At 41.4% G+C, this 19,811-nt stretch overlaps 1 protein-coding gene across 9 annotated transcripts in view; it reads left to right on the top strand.

Moving 5' to 3' along the window:
- LOC147023131 (G1/S-specific cyclin-E1-like) overlaps nt 1–19,811 on the top strand; it is a 62,226-nt gene that overhangs the window by 24,596 nt on the left and 17,819 nt on the right. For 7 of the 9 annotated variants that reach the window (XM_085888246.1, XM_085888248.1, XM_085888245.1 and 4 more), the window contains 3 exons: nt 3,312–3,469; nt 7,260–7,323; nt 8,978–9,203. In XM_085888246.1, the coding sequence (XP_085744372.1) occupies nt 3,312–3,469; nt 7,260–7,323; nt 8,978–9,090 (335 nt within the window). In that variant the 3' untranslated portion in view covers nt 9,091–9,203. Of the gene's footprint in view, nt 1–3,311; nt 3,470–7,259; nt 8,711–8,902; nt 9,204–19,811 lie in introns of those variants that run through there. The other 2 variants (XM_085888250.1, XM_085888249.1) reach the window with 2 other exon arrangements.

Below are 19,811 nucleotides of genomic sequence, written 5' to 3'. Positions count from 1 at the left end.
GACAGAGTGAAGGTGTGAGATGTGTCAGGATTGAAAGACATTTATCAAGGTCGAAGTAATTCACTGCAAACTGCCTGTATATATATATACACATCGCATATATATATATATATATATATATATATATATATATATATATATATATATATATATATATATATATATATATATATATATATTTTGTTGCGGGCTGGTGGTCCGGTGGCGAGAACGACCGCGAGATGGGGAAAGTTATGTCGTCTCCTACCAGACTCCTGGAATTGTAGGCCGTTGCTCACGGATAATTCCGTGAGGCAGCGGGTCGCTTAACCGACCGCGGACGCCAATACCTCCACCGCGTAACGTAGGGTCTTTTTGTCTATAACCAATTTACCTAATTAACCACACGGCGTCATCTACCGGGGAACCATGCCCTAGGTACATCTTTCCCGAATCGGATCATTCCACCAACTACCAACTACCTTTCCGGTTCGGATGCAGCCGGGCGGACCCGCCAAGAACGTACCGGCTGGGATGAACAGATTATCGGGTATAAAAATCCGGCTAAACTCAGATCCGAACCATGCTGGACCAATGAAGGAAAAGACGAAAACGAACTGGGAACATTTCTAATAATGGTTTATTTGCAATCAACTTACAAAAGGACTCAGAGCAGACTTATCGCCGGATATACAGGCAAGATTTACAATGATCAAACACTTAGAAAGTTCTACTTAAAGACGGTGCCACACACTCAGTCGCGCACTCAGACAAAAATAAACCCAGGTGTATTGCAAAGGACCCCTGCAGCCAGAGAGGGAGGTGAGCTGAGGTCACAGTTCTTTTGGGGTACCTGCACGTTGGAGGGAAGGGATGCTCTGTGGTGCGGCACCTGTCAGTGGGCGTGCAGCTCGGCCCACAGCCACACGCGCGGAGACCGTGTCCGCGAAGGAGCCTGGGTGGAGCAGAGCGGAGTCCGAGACGGGGATCAGGGCCGCCTACAGGACCCACGAGAGACCCGATCAAGATCAGGCGCCCTCGAACCAGCGCAACAGACGGGCTGCTGAGGCGAGATGCGGGCAGACCCTCCGCGTCACGACCCTCCTTTCTTTGGCAACCCGCGACTCCAACCGTCTGTCTCACTCCAACGCTGTTTCTCTCCAACCTCAGACTCCAGCTAACATGGCCAACCCACACACAATTCTCTCTCTACCCTCACAGGATGGTGCCGTAATTTATCTCCCATCCAAGGACTCTACGCTGAGGATTGCTTCGTGATTTATAGATCTCTCTCAGTGGGGAGGGGCCTTGGTGAAGCCGACGCCACTGTCCGCCCTGGTTGGACAGGGCCTCCATGGGTCCGCCCTTTCTGGGTGGGATTTTCAGCCATGCCTGGAGAAACCCGCCCCCCTCCCTTCCACGTGTGTCTGGACTCATCAAGAAGAAGCCACAACACAAAGATTTTGCCCCGGCCAACGGGCCTTCGGATACAGCAGGTGGACAGTGGATCGTGATGGGGGATTGGATATAAAGATTTATTAGCCGAACTAAAAAAAAAACATCGCAACGCACCCCTTCGATTTCCTACTAAACACGAGGAGGGAATCTGTCTGCACATCTATCTATAATTCCAGCAGTGTGTGTGTGTGTCCGTCCGCTGTTTCTCGACAACCACTGGTCCGATCGAATTGAAACTTGCCAGGTATATTGCTGGGGACCTGAGTATGTGCCTTTTTAAGGTTTTTTTTTTTTTAATTAATCAGACAAGTGCTTCCCAAGTTATGGCCATTTATTTACCAACCAATGACAAGACGCGTTACTGTGTAGGCATGGCCGATGGGGAAGAGAACCTAAGCCGCGTTCCCCATTACGGGTTACAACTTACGGACTTCCAGATAGTGATGAGTTAGTGTATTCTAATAATTTCTCGATTTCTTATGCGCATTTATAGATAAACACAATGCCCCAATCCAGTCGTCGTTTACGAGAGCGAAGGAACAGACTGTTTGTTTGAAAGGTTTTTTTTTTGTTTGTTTGTTTTTTCTCTTCTCTTCTCTTTGTGTTTTTCCTTGCGATGACATTGCGAAAAGGCAAAATACGTTGGCGCTAATTGAATAATTGGCCATTAAAACGAAATTGCGAATAATCATAACTGCGATATGCGAACTTCCGCACAGTGAGGACTTAACTTCGCGTAGGCCGGTGCGCGGCCGGCCGACGATGACGTCACGTGCCGTGCTGGTTACGATGGGGATCGATCGGTGCCTTAGTTACCGTGGCGTAGGAGTGGCAATGGTCAATGGCAGCGAATGTCATGGCAAGCAAAGACAGGGAGGTAAACTTGATTTTAATTTGGATTTTAATTAACTCTGTGCGGAAGTATCACAGCAGTTGTTACTTCAATGCAAGCAATAATTCGTGGAATGCATGTGAACACTCCGTATGGGCACACACAATTTCTTCTGCGCATTTATAGATAAACACAATGCCCCAATCCAGTCGTCGTTTACGAGAGCGAAGGAACGGCCTGTGTATTTGTTTCTGGCTCGTGGTTCGAAATATATATATATATATATATATATATATATATATATATATATATATATATATATATATATATATATATATATATATATATATATATTTTTGGTTTGCACGTACGGCCACGCATGTACGGACACGCACGTACGGGCACGTGAGAGCGAAGGAACTGCCTGTGTGGTTGTTGTTTCTGGCACGTGGTTTGAAAGGTTTTTTTATTTTTTTTTAGTTTTTTTTTTTTTTTTGCACATACGGCCACACACCTACGGGCATGCAGTAATATACTTAACGGCATAACTAACTTCGGGTAAGCTGTATGTTTGAATGCATACAGTTCCTAGAACCGTAACATATATATATATATATATATATATATATATATATATATATATATATATATATATATATATATATATATATATATATATGGTATGCTCGCACATAATGTAACATACAAACTGTGCTTCCCCATTGTTTTGGGTTGCTCACCTGCATTTTTTTTCATTTATTTATATTTTCATTTACTGATGCTTTCCGACGGTTCTGTGATTTTTTTTTTTTTCTTGGTGTATCGGCTTCGATGTCTGTCGACACAAAATTTCAGCTTCCTTTGTCACCCGGAAGATGTCGATCAGTAGTTACTAAGATGTTATATATATATATCCTTGCTTTTTTCCAACTGTCGCATGCCATTTGCTTTGATTATTGCCATTTGCTCAGTTTGGCATGTCCCAGGGTTTTTAACATGCAATTCTGGCTGGGATTTTTACATTGGTAATGATCCCCGACAGGCCACGGCTGGACCGACCTGGCGGAGTGTGTCCGGTGGATGGTGCCTTTTGCAATGGTGGTACGTGAGAATTCGACGACGAAGCTTAAATCCTTCAAGCAGGTGGCAGCTGAGGAAAGGCACAACATCCAGACGCATGTGAACAGCCTGGAGTTCCTGGTAACAAAGCCTTCCCTCACATTATTTACCAAACATGCCATTACCATTGGATAGGGACTTTGGTTTCACGAACACAAAACAACCAGGATCTTAATACTCATTGTTGCTGTAGGAAACAATTGGGTCACAAAATGAATAACACATGTAGATTTTCTTTGAGTGGGATATTGTTGTTGGTAACCATATATAAATGAGCATACATAACTCATGCATATATATGGTGTGCATGTTTCCTTTTTTTTTATTTATGAAGCGCTACATTTAGTGGTTTAGTGTTCCCATAGCTCATGATTCTATGAACCCAGGTTCAAATCACGAATATTGTTTTTGAGTCGATTGTCTACTAATGTCCTCTTTTAAGTCTGGTAAATGTAGTCCGGTGTCTCCCAATGTTCTTCGCACATGATTATGCGCAAGCTCCTCCATAAGGCTTAAATTTTAGTTTTAAAACAATATAAAAACCCAAAGAAAACATTTTCCGATTTCCTCCGCTGACCTGTAATACCAGAGAGCGAGGTGTAGTTTTCGCAAGAGAATCATCGATATGTGCTCATGGTATACATCCAAGCACAAGTGAGACCGTTTTGTTTAAAAACAATGCTTTCTTTATGTGCAGTTTGTGGAGACTTGCTGTTAGCACATCCAGTGTCAACATTTAACAGACATGTCGTGGTGGAATGTTGTATGGATCAAGATCCGCAGGCATGTTGTTTACTGTAGAGCAACTCCGGCCACCAGCAGTGGAGGCAAGCCCGAAAGGTGCAGTTCTATGCATTTCCCTTGCGTTGAAGATTTTAATAGAACAACGGTCATAATGATGATCATCAAAATAGTCTGTGGGCCCAAGGAAGCTGTCCACTCTAATCGGATTCTCCCAGAGGTCATAAAGATAGTTGTCGATATCCCAGACTCAGGGCAGCCACTCCAACCTTTACGCCACCGACCGGCACAACATTCGCTCCAAGTCACGGAGGTCGGCGGTTCGTTCCCCAGCCGAGTTGTACCAAAGACTTTAAACACATGGTATGTGTTGCTTCCTCGCTTGATGCTCAGCATTTAAATGGATAGAGCATGGACAAACAACCATTCGTTGGTAATAATAGTGCAGGCTTTGATGGGTCGAATAGCCTTTCTTACATCATGAGAGCAGGTTATGATTTGGTGGTGTAAGGTGTCTGTTTCAAGGTGACAATGTGTCTTTTTATTATTCTTTGTCCCATTTTGGACCTTTTTTTGGCTCAATGACTTTTTTCAATATTTTTTTTTCTCAGCAACCGTTTGTCCGATTGACACACAATTTTCACCAAAGCCTGTCTGTCGTATAATTTTAGTGATAATTGTGTCAGGCTACGTGGTATGGCAGCCATCTTGGATGAACCCCCAAAAATTGAAAAAAATTATTTCTCTCAAACTGCTGATAAGAAAAATTTGAATCTTGACCCCATGATATTCTATATTCCCAATGGGGAATAAGGATCTTGTAATGATGTCAAATGTGAAGTAGGCCAGCCATAAATGCGTAAACATAAACCATTGTCCTAAAAATCTGAAACTTCAAACACAATCTGTGCCCCAATGCTTATGTAATGCTTAAATTTATGATGTCATCTGTCACGTGGTTTGGCAGCCATGTTCGTTTGAAAACCAAAACTTGTAAAAACGTTTTTTCCACAATGAATTCTTAACACATCAATATGAATCACATCACATTACATGGAGCAAGTAGTGGATCATAACTGCAAAGTTTCAAATCGATAACTAAAGCGGTTTCCGAAATGTCGTTTTTTAAGAAATTTATATTCCGTGAAACCAATGTGGTTGCCAAACCACGTGACTGACATTGTTAAATAAAATATATACAGCAAGGGTAGTGCATCATACCTGCAAAGTCCACTATTAATAGGTTATTTGGTTTCAGAGAAATAATTATTTTATCATACCCAATAAATCATATCTTATCCACTACATAGAGCTGTTCGTTTCTGTGGGTGGGTCATAAGCACCACCCATTCTGCAGGCCGGCTACGCCTTTCCCTCCAGCTGCCCAGAAATTGCAGCTGTATTTTTCGCTTCATATTGCTCAGTATGTTTATAGAGGTCTCGTGCACATTTGAACACTGGACAACGCGTCTTCTGTTATAAGATAAAACTGCCGTTTGGAGGAAATAAATGTACATTTGATGACTACTCAAACGAGGTAATGGATGTTTTGTTTCCAACAATTGCAGCAGCAGTCTAATATACACCTCCCAATGAAGGTATGTGCTTGCTTGAGTGCATAAGCCACTTGGCAAGCTCTCTATAAGAAATGTGAAACAGCACAAGCAATTACACTTGGAAACTAACTGAGGAAGGGTTGGGGTGGGGGTGGGAGTCTGGAGGGACTGTGGTGGGAGGGGGAAGGGTGGGGGTGAAAGTCTGGAGTGACTGTGTGGAGAGGGGGAAGGGGTGGGGTGGGTGACCAGATGGATTCAGGTAGGAGGAGGAGGAAGGGGTGAGGTGTGAGTCTGGAGGGACTGGAGTGGGAAGAGGAAGGGGTGGGGTGGGAGCATGCAGGTGATGAAAAATTGTTCGGTCACATGATTTGGTAGCTATATTGGATTAAATACTGTCTTCTCCGGATAAAGAGGACGTTGTTGGTCAGGTATCTGATCAAAGCGGGGAGGGGTTGGAGGGGGGGTGGTACCTGGCCATAATTGCTCGCAGTTAAAGCATAGCGCCTCTTTTTCTTTTTTTCCTACAGCCTTTATAATCTTTATTTTATTTCATCTGAATTGTATACTTGAACATGAGAACACAAATCGTTTTCGTGTCGCTTTCAAAACCCCCAACTTCGAGGTGGTTGGAACAAAATATAACGTCATCTCGACCAATTTAATTTTCCGCTCGCTCTCTGTGTTGGGGAATATTGATATCCAGACACAATGGTGGCTCGTAGGAAATAAAAAAATTGTGCTTGGATACCCAATCAGGAAAAGTTTAAAAGACCCTTCCCATGTCCCTTTGTTTTTTTTTTTGTTTTTTTTTTCCCTTAAGACTGCACAGGGTAAAGTGTTCTATGAACCTTCGAGTTACCTCCATCACCGAAGGTGGAGGGTTGTTAGGTTTCCACCCATCTGTCTTTGTTTGTTTGGGATATCTCAAAGTTGTGAACAAATTCAGATGAAATTTTGTGGACAGGGTTGGTGTGTGACAAGGATGAATTGATTAGATTTTGCTGAAGATTTGGATCCAGATCTGTCAACTAGAGTTTTTTTTTTTTAAAGTTATTCCTTCACCATTGAGAGATGGGGCCAAAAACAATATATAGCATGATATCTCAAAAAGTTGTGGACGGATTCGGACAAAACTTGGTGGACACATTGGGTGTGTGACGAGGAAGAATTAAGTCAATTTTGGTGACTATCCAAATCCGAGAATTTTTTTTTTGTGTGATTCTTCACCATTGAGAGGTGAGAATGACATATTAGAAAAAGAAAAGATATACAGCACAATATTTGAAAAATTTATTATATTACTGGATCAGGCATTGCTTGGCGGAGATATGCGCTGTACCGTGTGCACTTTTAGTTTTTTTTTTTTGTGTTCATTTTTAGGCTTGAACAGTTGCGATGTATATTCTTCTGCTTCGGGAGCACTAATAAATTTTATCCATCCATACATCGAGAGGAATGGTGGGGTGAAAGTCAATATTTTGCCGGATTTGCAGACTTCTCCTTTCAGGTTTACTCCTGTTGAGTCGGTCATGGTTCTATGGTATCTGTGGATCCTTTCCTTCTCTGCATTTCAGGACAAGGTGCAAGAGTTGCAGCGGGATCTGCTTCGGCAGACCTTGGAGTCTCCCGTGCCGCATGGTGCGCTTACCCCACCACAAAGCAACCACAAAGAGTGAATGTTCTTCCCTGTACATTGTTCCTTGCTGTATTTTATCATCATTATTAATTATTATTAATAATTATCTATCAAAGACCAGGAATCGTCTTTACATGCTCCACACTTTGTCACTTTTCAAAATCATTATGAACCTTGTTTCATGCAGAAAAGTGGAAATCTGATGGAGTTTCTAAATGCAGTATCTGCAGAGTTAAGTGCATGATGTTTGAACCAGCGATTTAATTTCTGGTCCAAGTTTAAGCGCTCGTTAACCACACATGCTGAATTGGCACATGGTTATCATTTTGGTGCCAAGAGGAAGTTGGTTTGTTTTGGTGCTACGTGTTTGGTTTTTACCCTTGCCATTGCACACAGATTTCCAAAGCCTCCAATTTTGAGGAACTCGTGGAGAACATACAAATTGATCTTTTATGCAAGATGACAAACTTGAACTTAAGCTAGATGTGGTGAAGCACAATCTTAATGTTACAATTTTACCCTGTGTACAGTAATAGATGTTTGAAATTTTTTTTGAAATTGCTTTTTTTAGTGGTATTTGATCCTGCATTGATCCAGCCCCTCACACTAAATATCACTGGTTTGATGCCTCGCTGAACGAAGCATTCACGTACGAAGCCAGCGATGTTTATGCAGTCCTTTCGCTCGAAGCTGACAAAACGCACAATTTGCATCTAGCTATTCCTTGATGTTCAAGCGTATTGTGCTTTCAAAAATAAAATATTAACCGCCCAAAAATGCCTGTTGTGCACAGAGGAGAATTGCCAGATTAAACTATCACATGGAATTGCAACTTTATTTAAAAAAAAACCTTTTTAAAAATTTTTAAATCTCCATTGTTCAAAAAGAAGTGACTTCCATCTGAGCACTATATCCAAGCCTGTAAAAGTTGCTAAGCATAAGATCGACCACTGTGCTTTTATTTGGTCAAGAGCTGTGAAGGTTAAGTTGGTCTTTTATGTTGGAAGCATTATTGATTTTGTGGGATGTTGCATTTGCATTTTATTCAATGGAATGGGGGTCGTGTTTAAATTGTTTAGTATTATCGTTAGGTTTGATGGTCGCTTGTACAGTAATGTATAGGATAGCGAAACGGCTTAATAGATTTGCTGCTATAAACGAACAACTTGAACACAAGTTTTTAATCGCCAAACCAACCTCTCAGGTCCAGCATCTCATGTACGTCGAACTGTTTTGCACAGTGGAACTTCCTAATTAACTGCACAAGGTTATTTTGTTATTTTGGTTTTGCATTTAACAATGAGTGGATACAACTGTTTCTTCATTGGACAGCTAGATCACATCATTTGAAGTGAAAATTTCTAATAAAGTATGGTAATGAATTTGCAATTGCTATTGTTTTTATTTTTTATTTTTCTGAGCCTGTTTTGGTAGTTTACCTTGAAGTGTTTTTGGTGAAGGTTTCAAAGTGTGATTTTATCTTGCATGAGGAATCGATTGATAGCCCATGAACTGTTTTGTTTAAAATAAACGGTCAACTTCAGCTGCTATCTGATGTTGGCAAGTGCATACACTTTACAGGGTGTTGGTGCTACTGAAGCGCTGTTATGGCAAGAGAATCCAACTGGTGGTTTGCCATTGTCTTCTTGATGGTAGAAATCGGAGCAGGGATTTGGAATTTGAACAGGGTGCCGGCACCACTCAACAACCCCCCTACCGTGGTGAAAGACGCCGTGGGATTTTCACGTCCGCCATCAAATGCTGGTTGACAGGAACCTGGTTTCTTGTCTCAGCTTACTCAGTGATGCAACACCCTGCCTTCGGAATACCAGAATGATGGTTTTTGTTGTTGGGAACCAAACCCCAAAAAGGCAGCTCAAAGGTGAGTGCATTACCTGTCCTTATTCTCCCAATCTAGGTATTCTTTACTTGTATTAAGTAATCATTCCTCTTTCTGAATGCCCCTATCTTTTCCTCTTTTGTCTTGATCATCCACTTTCCTTCTCTTATGTACATTTTGGAATGGTCCCTTCTATCTGGCCAACACACTATAATGAATCTTTAAAAAAATTTTTTTTTACAAAAGTGTTGATTGTGTGTGGGCATTGTAAATCACTCGTGCACAAGCCGTACTTTTCTCCCCAGAAATATCTGATCAAAATTTGGCGTCCGTATTTTCTACGAGAACTAAAGTGAAAGCTTTATTTCTCCAGATTTTTCACGTTTTTGTTCTGAATAAATTATTTTGATCCAAGAATTAAAATTGTTTAGTTATAATACATTAGTTTGCTTCAAAAACCTCATACATGGGCATAGCACCAAATAAGCTTGGGTATTAACATGTGCATTGCAGCACATTAGATTGCTTGAGAATTACTGTAAACTAACGACTCGGAAAGACGTTCAGTTACCTACAAGCTCCGACTGATCTGATAGATGTCACATTGCTTGATAAAAGTTGTTCGGTACATTCAATATGCGACATCGTTCATAATATTGTGCTTCATTGAAGTTAGAATTTCTAGTCCTGCGTGAGAGTTCATTTTAGGGCTGTAGGTTATACTGAACATATGAACTGGTATTATATCTGAAAAGTGCCCTGCGTTTTATACATGAGTTAGTGTATATACAATTATACGTGTATGTGTTTTATATATATATATATATATATATATATATATATATATATATATATATATATATATATATATATATATATATATATATATATATATATATACACATACACACTGGTGTGGAGAGGCTTGCTACGCTCGCCTCTCCATATGTTGCAGAAATTGATGTCACAGAATTGCTGTGCTGTCATGATCTACACCAATCATAATAAACATTTCTTTATTGCAAATTTATTTGTAATGTGAAAAGGTCCAAATGGTCAAGGGTCTAATCTGTCTGAAGGGTCTAAGGGGTCTAAATCATGTTAAGGTCTGAGGGGTCTCTTGGGTCTTTAATACGTCTTCATTGGTCAAAGGGGGTCTCAGCAGTCTTAAGTGTCAAAACGTACATTCCAATCATACATAATTAATGGACGTATGTGTGTGAAATTGGGGTGAAACCGACGTTCAAACAGTATGTGATTAACAGGCATATAGTCTTCACGGACGAACTGTGCTTTTCGTAATTGGATGGTCGCTAGACTACCGTTATTCTCAGGTTTTCCGTCTGTCTGTATGTATGTAATGGACAGCTCTGGAGGCCAGAGGAGTCAACAGATTTTGATGAAACTTGACTGGTAGGTTCATACTAGGATCTAGTTGTATGCTTTTGAGCACCGTTGCTATGGACGCCACCGTTGCCTCGCAATGGGACTTTGAAATTTTTGAAAAATCCCCCCCCAAAAAATCAAAAATCGCTTTCCACGCTTTTATGCGCACTATAATATCAACCTCTTTGTCAAAAATTTTCAGCCCGATCCGTCAAAAACTGTATGACTAGTATGCAATTATATAGCGACCACCCATGTCGCCTACCGGCTTGTGTATACAGTGAAACCTCGTTTAACCGCCAGTGCTGGGACACGGTCGCATATGGCGGTTGAACGGGGGGGGGGGAAGGGGGGGATTGCTAGAAGGGATTCAGATGTCCGATATCAATGTCACGGTCTCTCCGTGCCACTACACAGGCATCCACGTGCGCCAGAATTGATCTATTGGGGGCACGTTTCAACAGTCTTTCGAGTTTATTTTACCTTCTATTCCATCCTGTTTGGATCAAGGGATCAGAAATGGATAACAAAAATATATAACATGTAAACTACATGTACATACTGTATTTGTTTCTGCAGACATGTTAAAAAAACAGCTCAAAGTCATGGACTCAGTTTTTGTGCATATCATTTGCTTTTGCCATGATAAGGAACTGAAGATCGTAAATTACAACCTCTACAAGGCATCGGCGACGATATCGCCAACTGTCCGGCGCTTAAGTTCAAGTTTCCACAGAAGAGAGAAATGATTAGCAATCTCTTGCTGGCTCGCAGACGAGTTCTCCTTTGCGTATTCGCATATCATGCGTTTCTGATCGAGTGTTAAACACAATCTAGGCCTCTTTCTTCCAGACATGCTGAACGAAATCTTTGAACTGAACAGTCTCGATGCACGGCGCGAGGCAGACGGGACCAGCACGTGCTCCCGCTGACCATTCACCAGTGACTAAGGTTATTTTTAGAAGATTGCACAATATTCGTGATGTGGCGAAGTACAGGCGATTGCTGGTGGATAAACGAGGGTGTTTTTCATTGTTATAAGTTCTTGTGTACTGGGAAAACGTTGGCGGATGGCGGTGGCGGATTAAAAAAAAATAAAAAAAACATTATGGAAATTGGGAAACCCTAATTTCCAGGCAGAAGGTGAGGGTGGCGGTTAAAAGGGGGGCTGTTAATCGAGGTTACTATATATATATATATATATATATATATATATATATAGTGGTGCAGAGCTGACTGACACATTTCGATATGCGATAATTGAAACGTGGTTTATGTTCAAAGCTTGCAATTTTATTATTTATGGGAGATATTAGGAAGGTGGCCTTACCAGTTAGAGTGTGCTAATGCTCTTGTGGCTGAATGGAAGCAAATTCCTGCAGCAATGTTCCAACTTCGAGTGGAAAGCCTTCCCAGAAGAGTGGAGGCTATTGTAGCAGCAAAGGGGGACTAACTCCATATTAATGCCCATGATTTTGGAATGAGATGCTGGATGAGAATGCCTACATACTTTTGTGTGTGTATTATATATATATATATATATATATATATATATATATGTATATATATATATATATGTATATATATATATATATGTATATATATATATATATGTATATATATATATATATGTGTATATATATATATATATGTGTATATATATATATATATGTGTATATATATATATATATGTGTATATATATATATATATGTATATATGTATATATGTATATATATATATATATATATATATAAGCCTGATGTGTTGGCGCAGTGGTTAGGGCAGCGGCTTGGGATCCAAAAGGTCCTGAGTTCAAGCCCCGTTGGGCCACTGAATTAATACACCAGGGGGTTGACTCAGCCTGTCATCCTTCCGAGGTCGGCGAAATGAGTACCAGTATACTGGGCCGGTGTATACCCCGGTTAAAATAGGTGTACCATATCCCTGTGTCGTAAGAGGCGACCAGGGTTGCGTCAGGAAGGGCATCCGGCGTAAAACATGTGCCAAATCACTATGCGGATCGGATGATCCGCTGTGGCGACCCCTAACGGGAGCAGCCGAAAGGAGAAGAAGATATATATATATATATATATATATATATATATATATATATATATATATATATATATATATATATATATATATATATATATATATATATATATATATATATATATATATATATATCTGGAAAAAAAAAAGACCACTCCAATTTTTTTTTTTTAATCAGCATCTCTACATGTATGGCAGCCATTCCATTCCAGCGTCTGTTGAATTCCAACGCAGGCACACCTCATTCTACTTAGTGAGGTAAGGATTAGGTGATCACCTGAACCGAATCTTATTTAACAAGGAAAAGTATAAAAACCACTGCTGTGGTCATCACTATCCTCTTGCAATAGGACCAGCTGGATGGCAAAAACAGTGCTAGTAGTACCTCAAAAGTAATTGGAATCAAAAAATAACTATTGACCATGTCAAAAGAGTTGAAAAGAAAAGTTTTGAGTGAGGAAAAGAAGGGTTCAATTCTGGCTTTACTGGCAGATGGATACAGTGAGCGTCACGTTGCTTCCATCCTTAAAATTTCAAAGATGGCGGTTCATAAGAACAAGGTCAAGCAGCAGACATTGGGGACAACAAAGCTACAGACTGGCAGAGGGCGAAAACGACTTTCCACTTACCGGGATGACCGCCAACTCATTCAAATGTCACTCAACAACCGTAGGATGACATCAAGTGACCTACAAAAAGAATGGCAAACGGCAGCTGGGGTGAAGTGCACGGCGAGGACGGTTCGAACCAGGCTCCTTGGGGCAGGGCTGAAGTCGTGCAAAGCTAGAAAAAAGCCCTTCATCAATGAGAAGCAAAGAAGAGCCAGGCTGAGGTTTGCAAAAGACCATAAGGATTGGACCGTAGAGGACTGGAGTAAGGTCATCTCTGATGAGTCCAATTTTCAGCTTTGCCCAACACCTGGTCGTCTAATGGTTAGACGGAGACCTGGAGAGGCCTACAAGCCACAGTGTCTCGCACCCACTGTGAAATTTCGTGGAGGATTGGTGATGATCTGGGGGTGCTTCAGCAAGGCTGGAATCAGGCAGATTTGTCTTTGTGAAGGACTCGTGAATCAAGCCACGTACAAGGTTGTCCTGGAAGAAGACATGCTTCCTTCTGCTCTGACAATGTTCCCCAACTCTGAGGATTGGTTTTTCCAGCAGGACAATGCTCCATGCAACACAGCCAGGTCAATCAAGGTGTGGATGGAGGACAATCAGATCAAGACCTTGTCATGGCCAGCCCAATCTCCAGACCTGAACCCCATTGAAAACCTCTGGAATGTGATCAAGAGGAAGATCGATGGTCACAATCCATCAAACAAAGCCGAGCTCCTTGAATTTTTTGTGCCAGGAGTGGCATAAAGTCACCCAACAGCAATGTGAAAGATTGTTGGAGAGCATGTCAAGACGCATGAAAGCTGTGATTGAAAATCAGGGTTATTCCACAAAATATTGATTTCTGAACTCTTCCTAAGTTAAAACATTCGTATTGTGTTGTTTAAAAATGAATATGAACTTGTTTTGTTTGTATTATTTGAGGCCTGAAAACACTGAATCTTTGTTGTTATTTTGACCAGTTGTCATTTTCTGCAAATGAATGCTCTAAATGACAATATTTTTATTTGGAATTTGGAAGAAATGTTGTCAGTAGTTTATAGAATAAAACAAAAATGTTCATTTTACTCAAACACATACCTATAAATAGAAAAACCAGAAAAACTGATAATTTTGCAGTGGTCTCTTAATTTTTTCCAGAGCTGTATATATACATATATATCGAAACATGTGGAGTGTGACGAGCACTCCCCCGATCTCCATTGGACATAGTCCTACACCAAAGCGTCACCTCAAACTCGGAGGCCTCGGCCCGGCGACTGTCAAACAAACAAAGATTACATGGTCAACATCAGTTAAACATCAAACGGAGCTGCCTATCCAGATTTCGGCATCCCGTGCTCTTTTAGCTGAATATATATATATATATATATATATATATATATATATATATATATATATATATATATACATACACAAATTGTACCAAAAAAAAAATGGAAATACCATTGTGAAAAGAAATCATTTAATAGGGTGTTGTTAGGTCTATGTGTCATGGCATAGCAGTCACCAGCATATGAAATTCTGCAGAAGGGATGTGGCACCATTCCGAGAGTCAATCAACTCACACCTGTTTAATGGAGGTAGAAAATGCTGTATCAGGCGTCATTCCACATGATCCCATTAAATCAATGAATGCTCGTTTGGGTTCAGATCAGGTGATTGAGAAGGCCATGACATATGGATAAGTGTCATGCTCAAAGCATTGGGTGACTTGTGCAACATCTTTATACATGACCAAATGTACAAGGATGTTATGTGCTTAATTAACATTGGTCACACCTGTGGGGAAGCAGTTGTTTGGCATCCCTCATTTACCCAGGTGTTTCCTTTCTTTTCTGTTTTTTTGCCCACTTCGTGTGTGTGTGTTATGCATATACAGTATATATATATATATATATATATATATATATATATATATATATATATATATCTCCAGTCCCTGACTTACGATGGGGTTACGTCCCGATAAACCCATCGTAAGTCGAACAATGCATGCATTTAATACATCGAACCTTCCAAACATCATAGCTTAGCCGAGCCTACCTTAAACATGCTTTGGCTACACATGAGAACCTACTTGGTTTGTTCAGCTGATTGTCACTTTTCAGTTCTCCCGACTATGGAAAAAACGAAATTGGTCAAACCTGGGAATTCATTCTTGTTCTTAATAATAATGATGATAATAATAATTTTTTTTCCCAAATGACATCTTTCCGATCTGTCTCCATCAATGGCAACAATTCTGGTACCATTCAACAGAGTTTTACCTTGTGAATCATCCTTTGGTATTGTAATTTTAATCGCTCTGAAGGATTCCATAAAACGTCCACAAAACTAAATTCCTCTGTAAAATAATAGGCAGGATCCGAGGGGTGGGCGGGACTGTACGACTGTCAATCGGCCTGATGGGGGAGGGCCCCCATGCATTTTCCTCAATATGGCACATCTGGACATCAAATAACATGTGCAAAAATATCATGCCTCGGGAAATCCCTTGTTTGTCAGTGTTATATTTATGAAAATAAAAAAATAGTGAGGTACGAGTGCTTCACATGGGACACACGTGATCACGAACCCTCCTCCAATCACCATATTAGTTAGGGATCCAGACCCATGATTTTAAGATGGACCGGACACCACTTCCTATACTTTGCAGGCCTCGTTTTTTTAACTTTGGTGTCTCAGGATGAAGAATCAAGAGGCCTGCTCGGGTATCTCAATTGCGAACACATCACAAATTGTATTTGAACATAGGTACCCACCAAAAAATGAGTGTGATTTTCGGTATCACTAATTTTTCAGAAAATGTTTCATAATTTCCTCAAATGTCAAGTTAGACAGTTCATTTCAACGTCAAGTAAGGACTTTGGCATGATCTTTCATCTGCTGAGGTCAAATGTGTCAAGTTTTGCCAATTAGAGGTTGAAAAAATGATTTTTCAGTCAAAATTGCCTGCAAAATTTGCTAAATCAGCAATAAATATTGTTTTCATTTGTCTTAAAATCAATTAAACAACTAATATTATTATTATGTTGTCAAAGGAACATAGTAGATGCAATAGGGACCACTGGTCGTCATTATAATAATAATTCCGAATATAAATACATGTACATGTGTTCATACACATACATATACATGTATATACAATGAACATTATTTTGCAGATAACTGTAAACCACACTTTTTTCTTGCTAGAATGGTGGTTTGGATGTGCACGCAACATGAGCAACAGGTTTCTAACACATTTATTACAGATTATGATCGTTTAGACATTATTATATGTATATTAGGTTGTGTGTTGTATAGCAGTACTACACTCCACAGACACATACTTAGTACATCGTGTATCTGCCTATTCATCCGGAAGATGGGACCCGCGATTACAAGTATACAGTTAGTTAAGATTGTGAATAAAATAATTAAGAACTAACACATCTATTGATTTAACATGCATATGCCTTCATGTGAATTAACATTTAAATTATATACTTGCAGGTGTGAACAATGGCTGAACCTGAACGCTAGAAAAAACGACAGTCCACTGACTTTGGTCGATGTGTGATCTGCCAGCAGTCCTCGGCTGAGACAGTACAGAAACTAACCGAGAAGGGATTCCAATCATTTTTATATGCAGTAACCCACCGACTCGATGATACGGCGCTCAGATTGCAAGATGAAATCACTGCAGGCGAGGAGGATTTTTTTGTCTAATGGTCCATTGTGTCATGCCAAGTGCTGAAATGCCTACACAAACAAAAAAACGTTCACACAGAAAATGAAGTCACATGTAGCCAACACAAGTGAAGAAACCGACGGCGGCGCATTGTCCTCCTACGTAGACGGCGCATTGTCCCATGATCCGAACAACATCATCTCAAGTTCTCTGCGTGACAAGTACAGGGCTTGGTTGTCAGACAGTGGGGCCTCCGAGCTCTTCTCGATCATCATCTATCAAAAAGAAGATTAAGCACTACTACAGACAACATGGTTCACCCATCATGAACGTACCACAGAGAGGACAATCCTCTATAATCTGTTCATCAGATATCTCAATAGGATATCTTCTTGCGAAAGTCGCCAGTATGAAAGGTGAAATAAGTCCCGAAGAAAGTGCTGATGAGAGTGAAGACGACTCTACTGAATCGAATGGTATTCGTGAAAGGAATATCACCTTGTACCTTTCTGCCAAGTCCTTACAAACAGATATCAAGGCGACAGCTTCACAGCTAAAGAAAAACAGAAAAGAAGATATCGACACATCTATGCAGATAACATTTGACGCTGCGAATGAACGTCTACCTGTATCGCTGTATAACCATGTGGCCTGGCTGATTACTGACGCAACACCTGAACTTACAGACCCTAACACGAGAGTGCAACTGAAAGAGCGGGAACGCAAGAAAGTCCTCAATTTGGCCCAAGATATCAGTGCAGCTGTGGCAAACACTCCAAATCCAAAGCACATTGGATCAGCATTACATGTACTTTTTTTTTTTTTTTGTATACCTTGGTCGAGGCTCGTATGAGAGCTAGCACAACTCACAGCAAGGAGGCATGAGACAAGAGGGGCGGGAGTGGAAGGGACAAAACAGTGGGGAACAGACACATTAGGTGAACTGTGGAAGGGAGAGGGATGGGGATGGGACGGGGAACATGGCGAAGAGAAGATGGACATTTCGGGGACTTTCAGGAAGGAAAGCAGGAGAAATGAAGGAAGTGGGCTTGGGTGGATTATCGGGGGTAGAAAAGATCGAGGATTTGGATGGGGGAAGATAAGAGGTGGTGGTGAACAGCTGTTTTGAAAGCCTGGAGGGAAGAATGGGAAAGAATAGAGTGAGGAAGTTTATTCCAAAGGCGGGAAAGGAGGAATGAAAGAGTGAAGATGAGCAGTGATTCGTGATTTTGGTAGTTTTACCAGAAGGGGGTTGTTGGCGGACCTTGAGCGCCCTGTGGAAATGTGGTGGGGACAAATTGCAGAGAGAGCAGGGGGGGCAAGGCTGGAGAGGAGTCGGTAGAAGACAGAAAGACCACCGACCAACCTGCGGTGATTGAGTGAGAGGCCCAAAGACTCAGCTTCATTGCGGGAGATGCCGATGATCTTAAATGCCCTGGTTTCGACAGCGTGAAGCTGAGAAAGGTGGGAGGCAGGAGCACCAGCCCAGAGGGGAGAGCAGTACTCCATCAGGCTACGGACAAAAGCTTTGTAAGTGGTCAGGAGCTCAAGAGGGCCGAGGAAGGACTTAGCACGATGGAGGATTCCCAGTCGGCGACTGGCTTTTGAGGCGAGGTTGGAAATGTGACTTTCCCAGGAAAGGTCATGGCAGATAGTGAGACCTAGAAGCTTGAAAGAAAAGACTTCTTCCAGAGGATTGTTGAGAAAGTGGATGGGGGGGTTTTGTAAACGGTCCTTTCGAAGAGACATAGTGAGAGTATGAGATTTGTCTGGATTGAAAGACATGTTCCACGTGTTGGACCAGTTTGTGATTTTATCCAGATCTGCAGTGAGCGAAGAAGCTGCTGCTTGCCGGTCTAAGGGATGACAGATGGTACGGCAGAGGGTGGAGTCGTCGGCAAAGAGAAATAGAGGATTTTCCAGAGAGTCCGAGAGATCATTGATGAAAACCAGAAAAAGAACAGGGCCCAGAACGCTACCTTGAGGAACTCCAGCCTGCACAGGAAGAGGGGATGAAAGAACTCCATTTAGGGCCACACGTTGACTGCGACAGGAGAGGAAGTCTGCGAGCCATGAGTGGAGATGGCCTTGAATACCATGGGAAGAGAGTTTGGTGAGTAGGGCAGGGTGCCAGACTGTGTCAAAAGCACGTGATATGTCCAGGGATACGGCTCGGATTTCCTGTCTGGCATTGAGGACCTCCATCCATTGATGGGAGAGCAGAAGCAGCATATCCAGGGTAGAGTGACCTGGTCTGAAACCAAATTGATGATTGGAAATCAAGCCATTGGAGAAGAGGAAGGATTTCATGTCTGAAGTGATGATGGATTCCATCACCTTGCTGATGATTGGGAGAAGGCTGATTGGTCTGTAGTTACAGGGATCTGTTTTTGCACCTTTTTATGCAGGGCAGTGATGTTAGCAGATTTCCAAGCAGATGGCAGATGACCTTGGGCAAATGAGAGGGTGAATAGAACAGAGAGAGGGTGAGCAAGAGCAGAAGAGCAGGCTTTGAGGACACGTGGGCTGATGCCGTCTGGACCGGTTGCAGAATCTGACTCGAGGTTTGAAAGCAAGCTCTCCACCTTGTCAGGAGAAAAGGATACAGAGTCCAGGGACAGTTGGGTGCGACTGGGTAAAGTGGGTAGAGATAGTGATGGGTTTAGGACACAAGATTTAGCTGCAAACACCGAGTTTAGACATTCAGCTTTATCACGTGTGGAATCAGCAGTGCAGCCATTTGAGGTAAGGGAGGGGATGGAGGGGGAACATACACCAGAAACAGATTTGATTAAACGCCACCAGGATTTTGAGGAGGGAGAGAGGTTTGAGAGTTCAGACTTGAGATGAGAAAGATGTTGTTTTCTGGCTCTCCTGAGGGTAGATACACACTTGTTCCGAGCTTTGTGGAAAGAACT

Source organism: Eptatretus burgeri, chromosome 7, assembly GCF_056783735.1.
Source record: "Eptatretus burgeri isolate ZD-2024b chromosome 7, Ebu_testis_v1, whole genome shotgun sequence".
In the NCBI taxonomy this organism is placed as follows: domain Eukaryota; kingdom Metazoa; phylum Chordata; class Myxini; order Myxiniformes; family Myxinidae; genus Eptatretus; species Eptatretus burgeri.
This window is presented reverse-complemented; position numbering and strand designations above follow the sequence as displayed.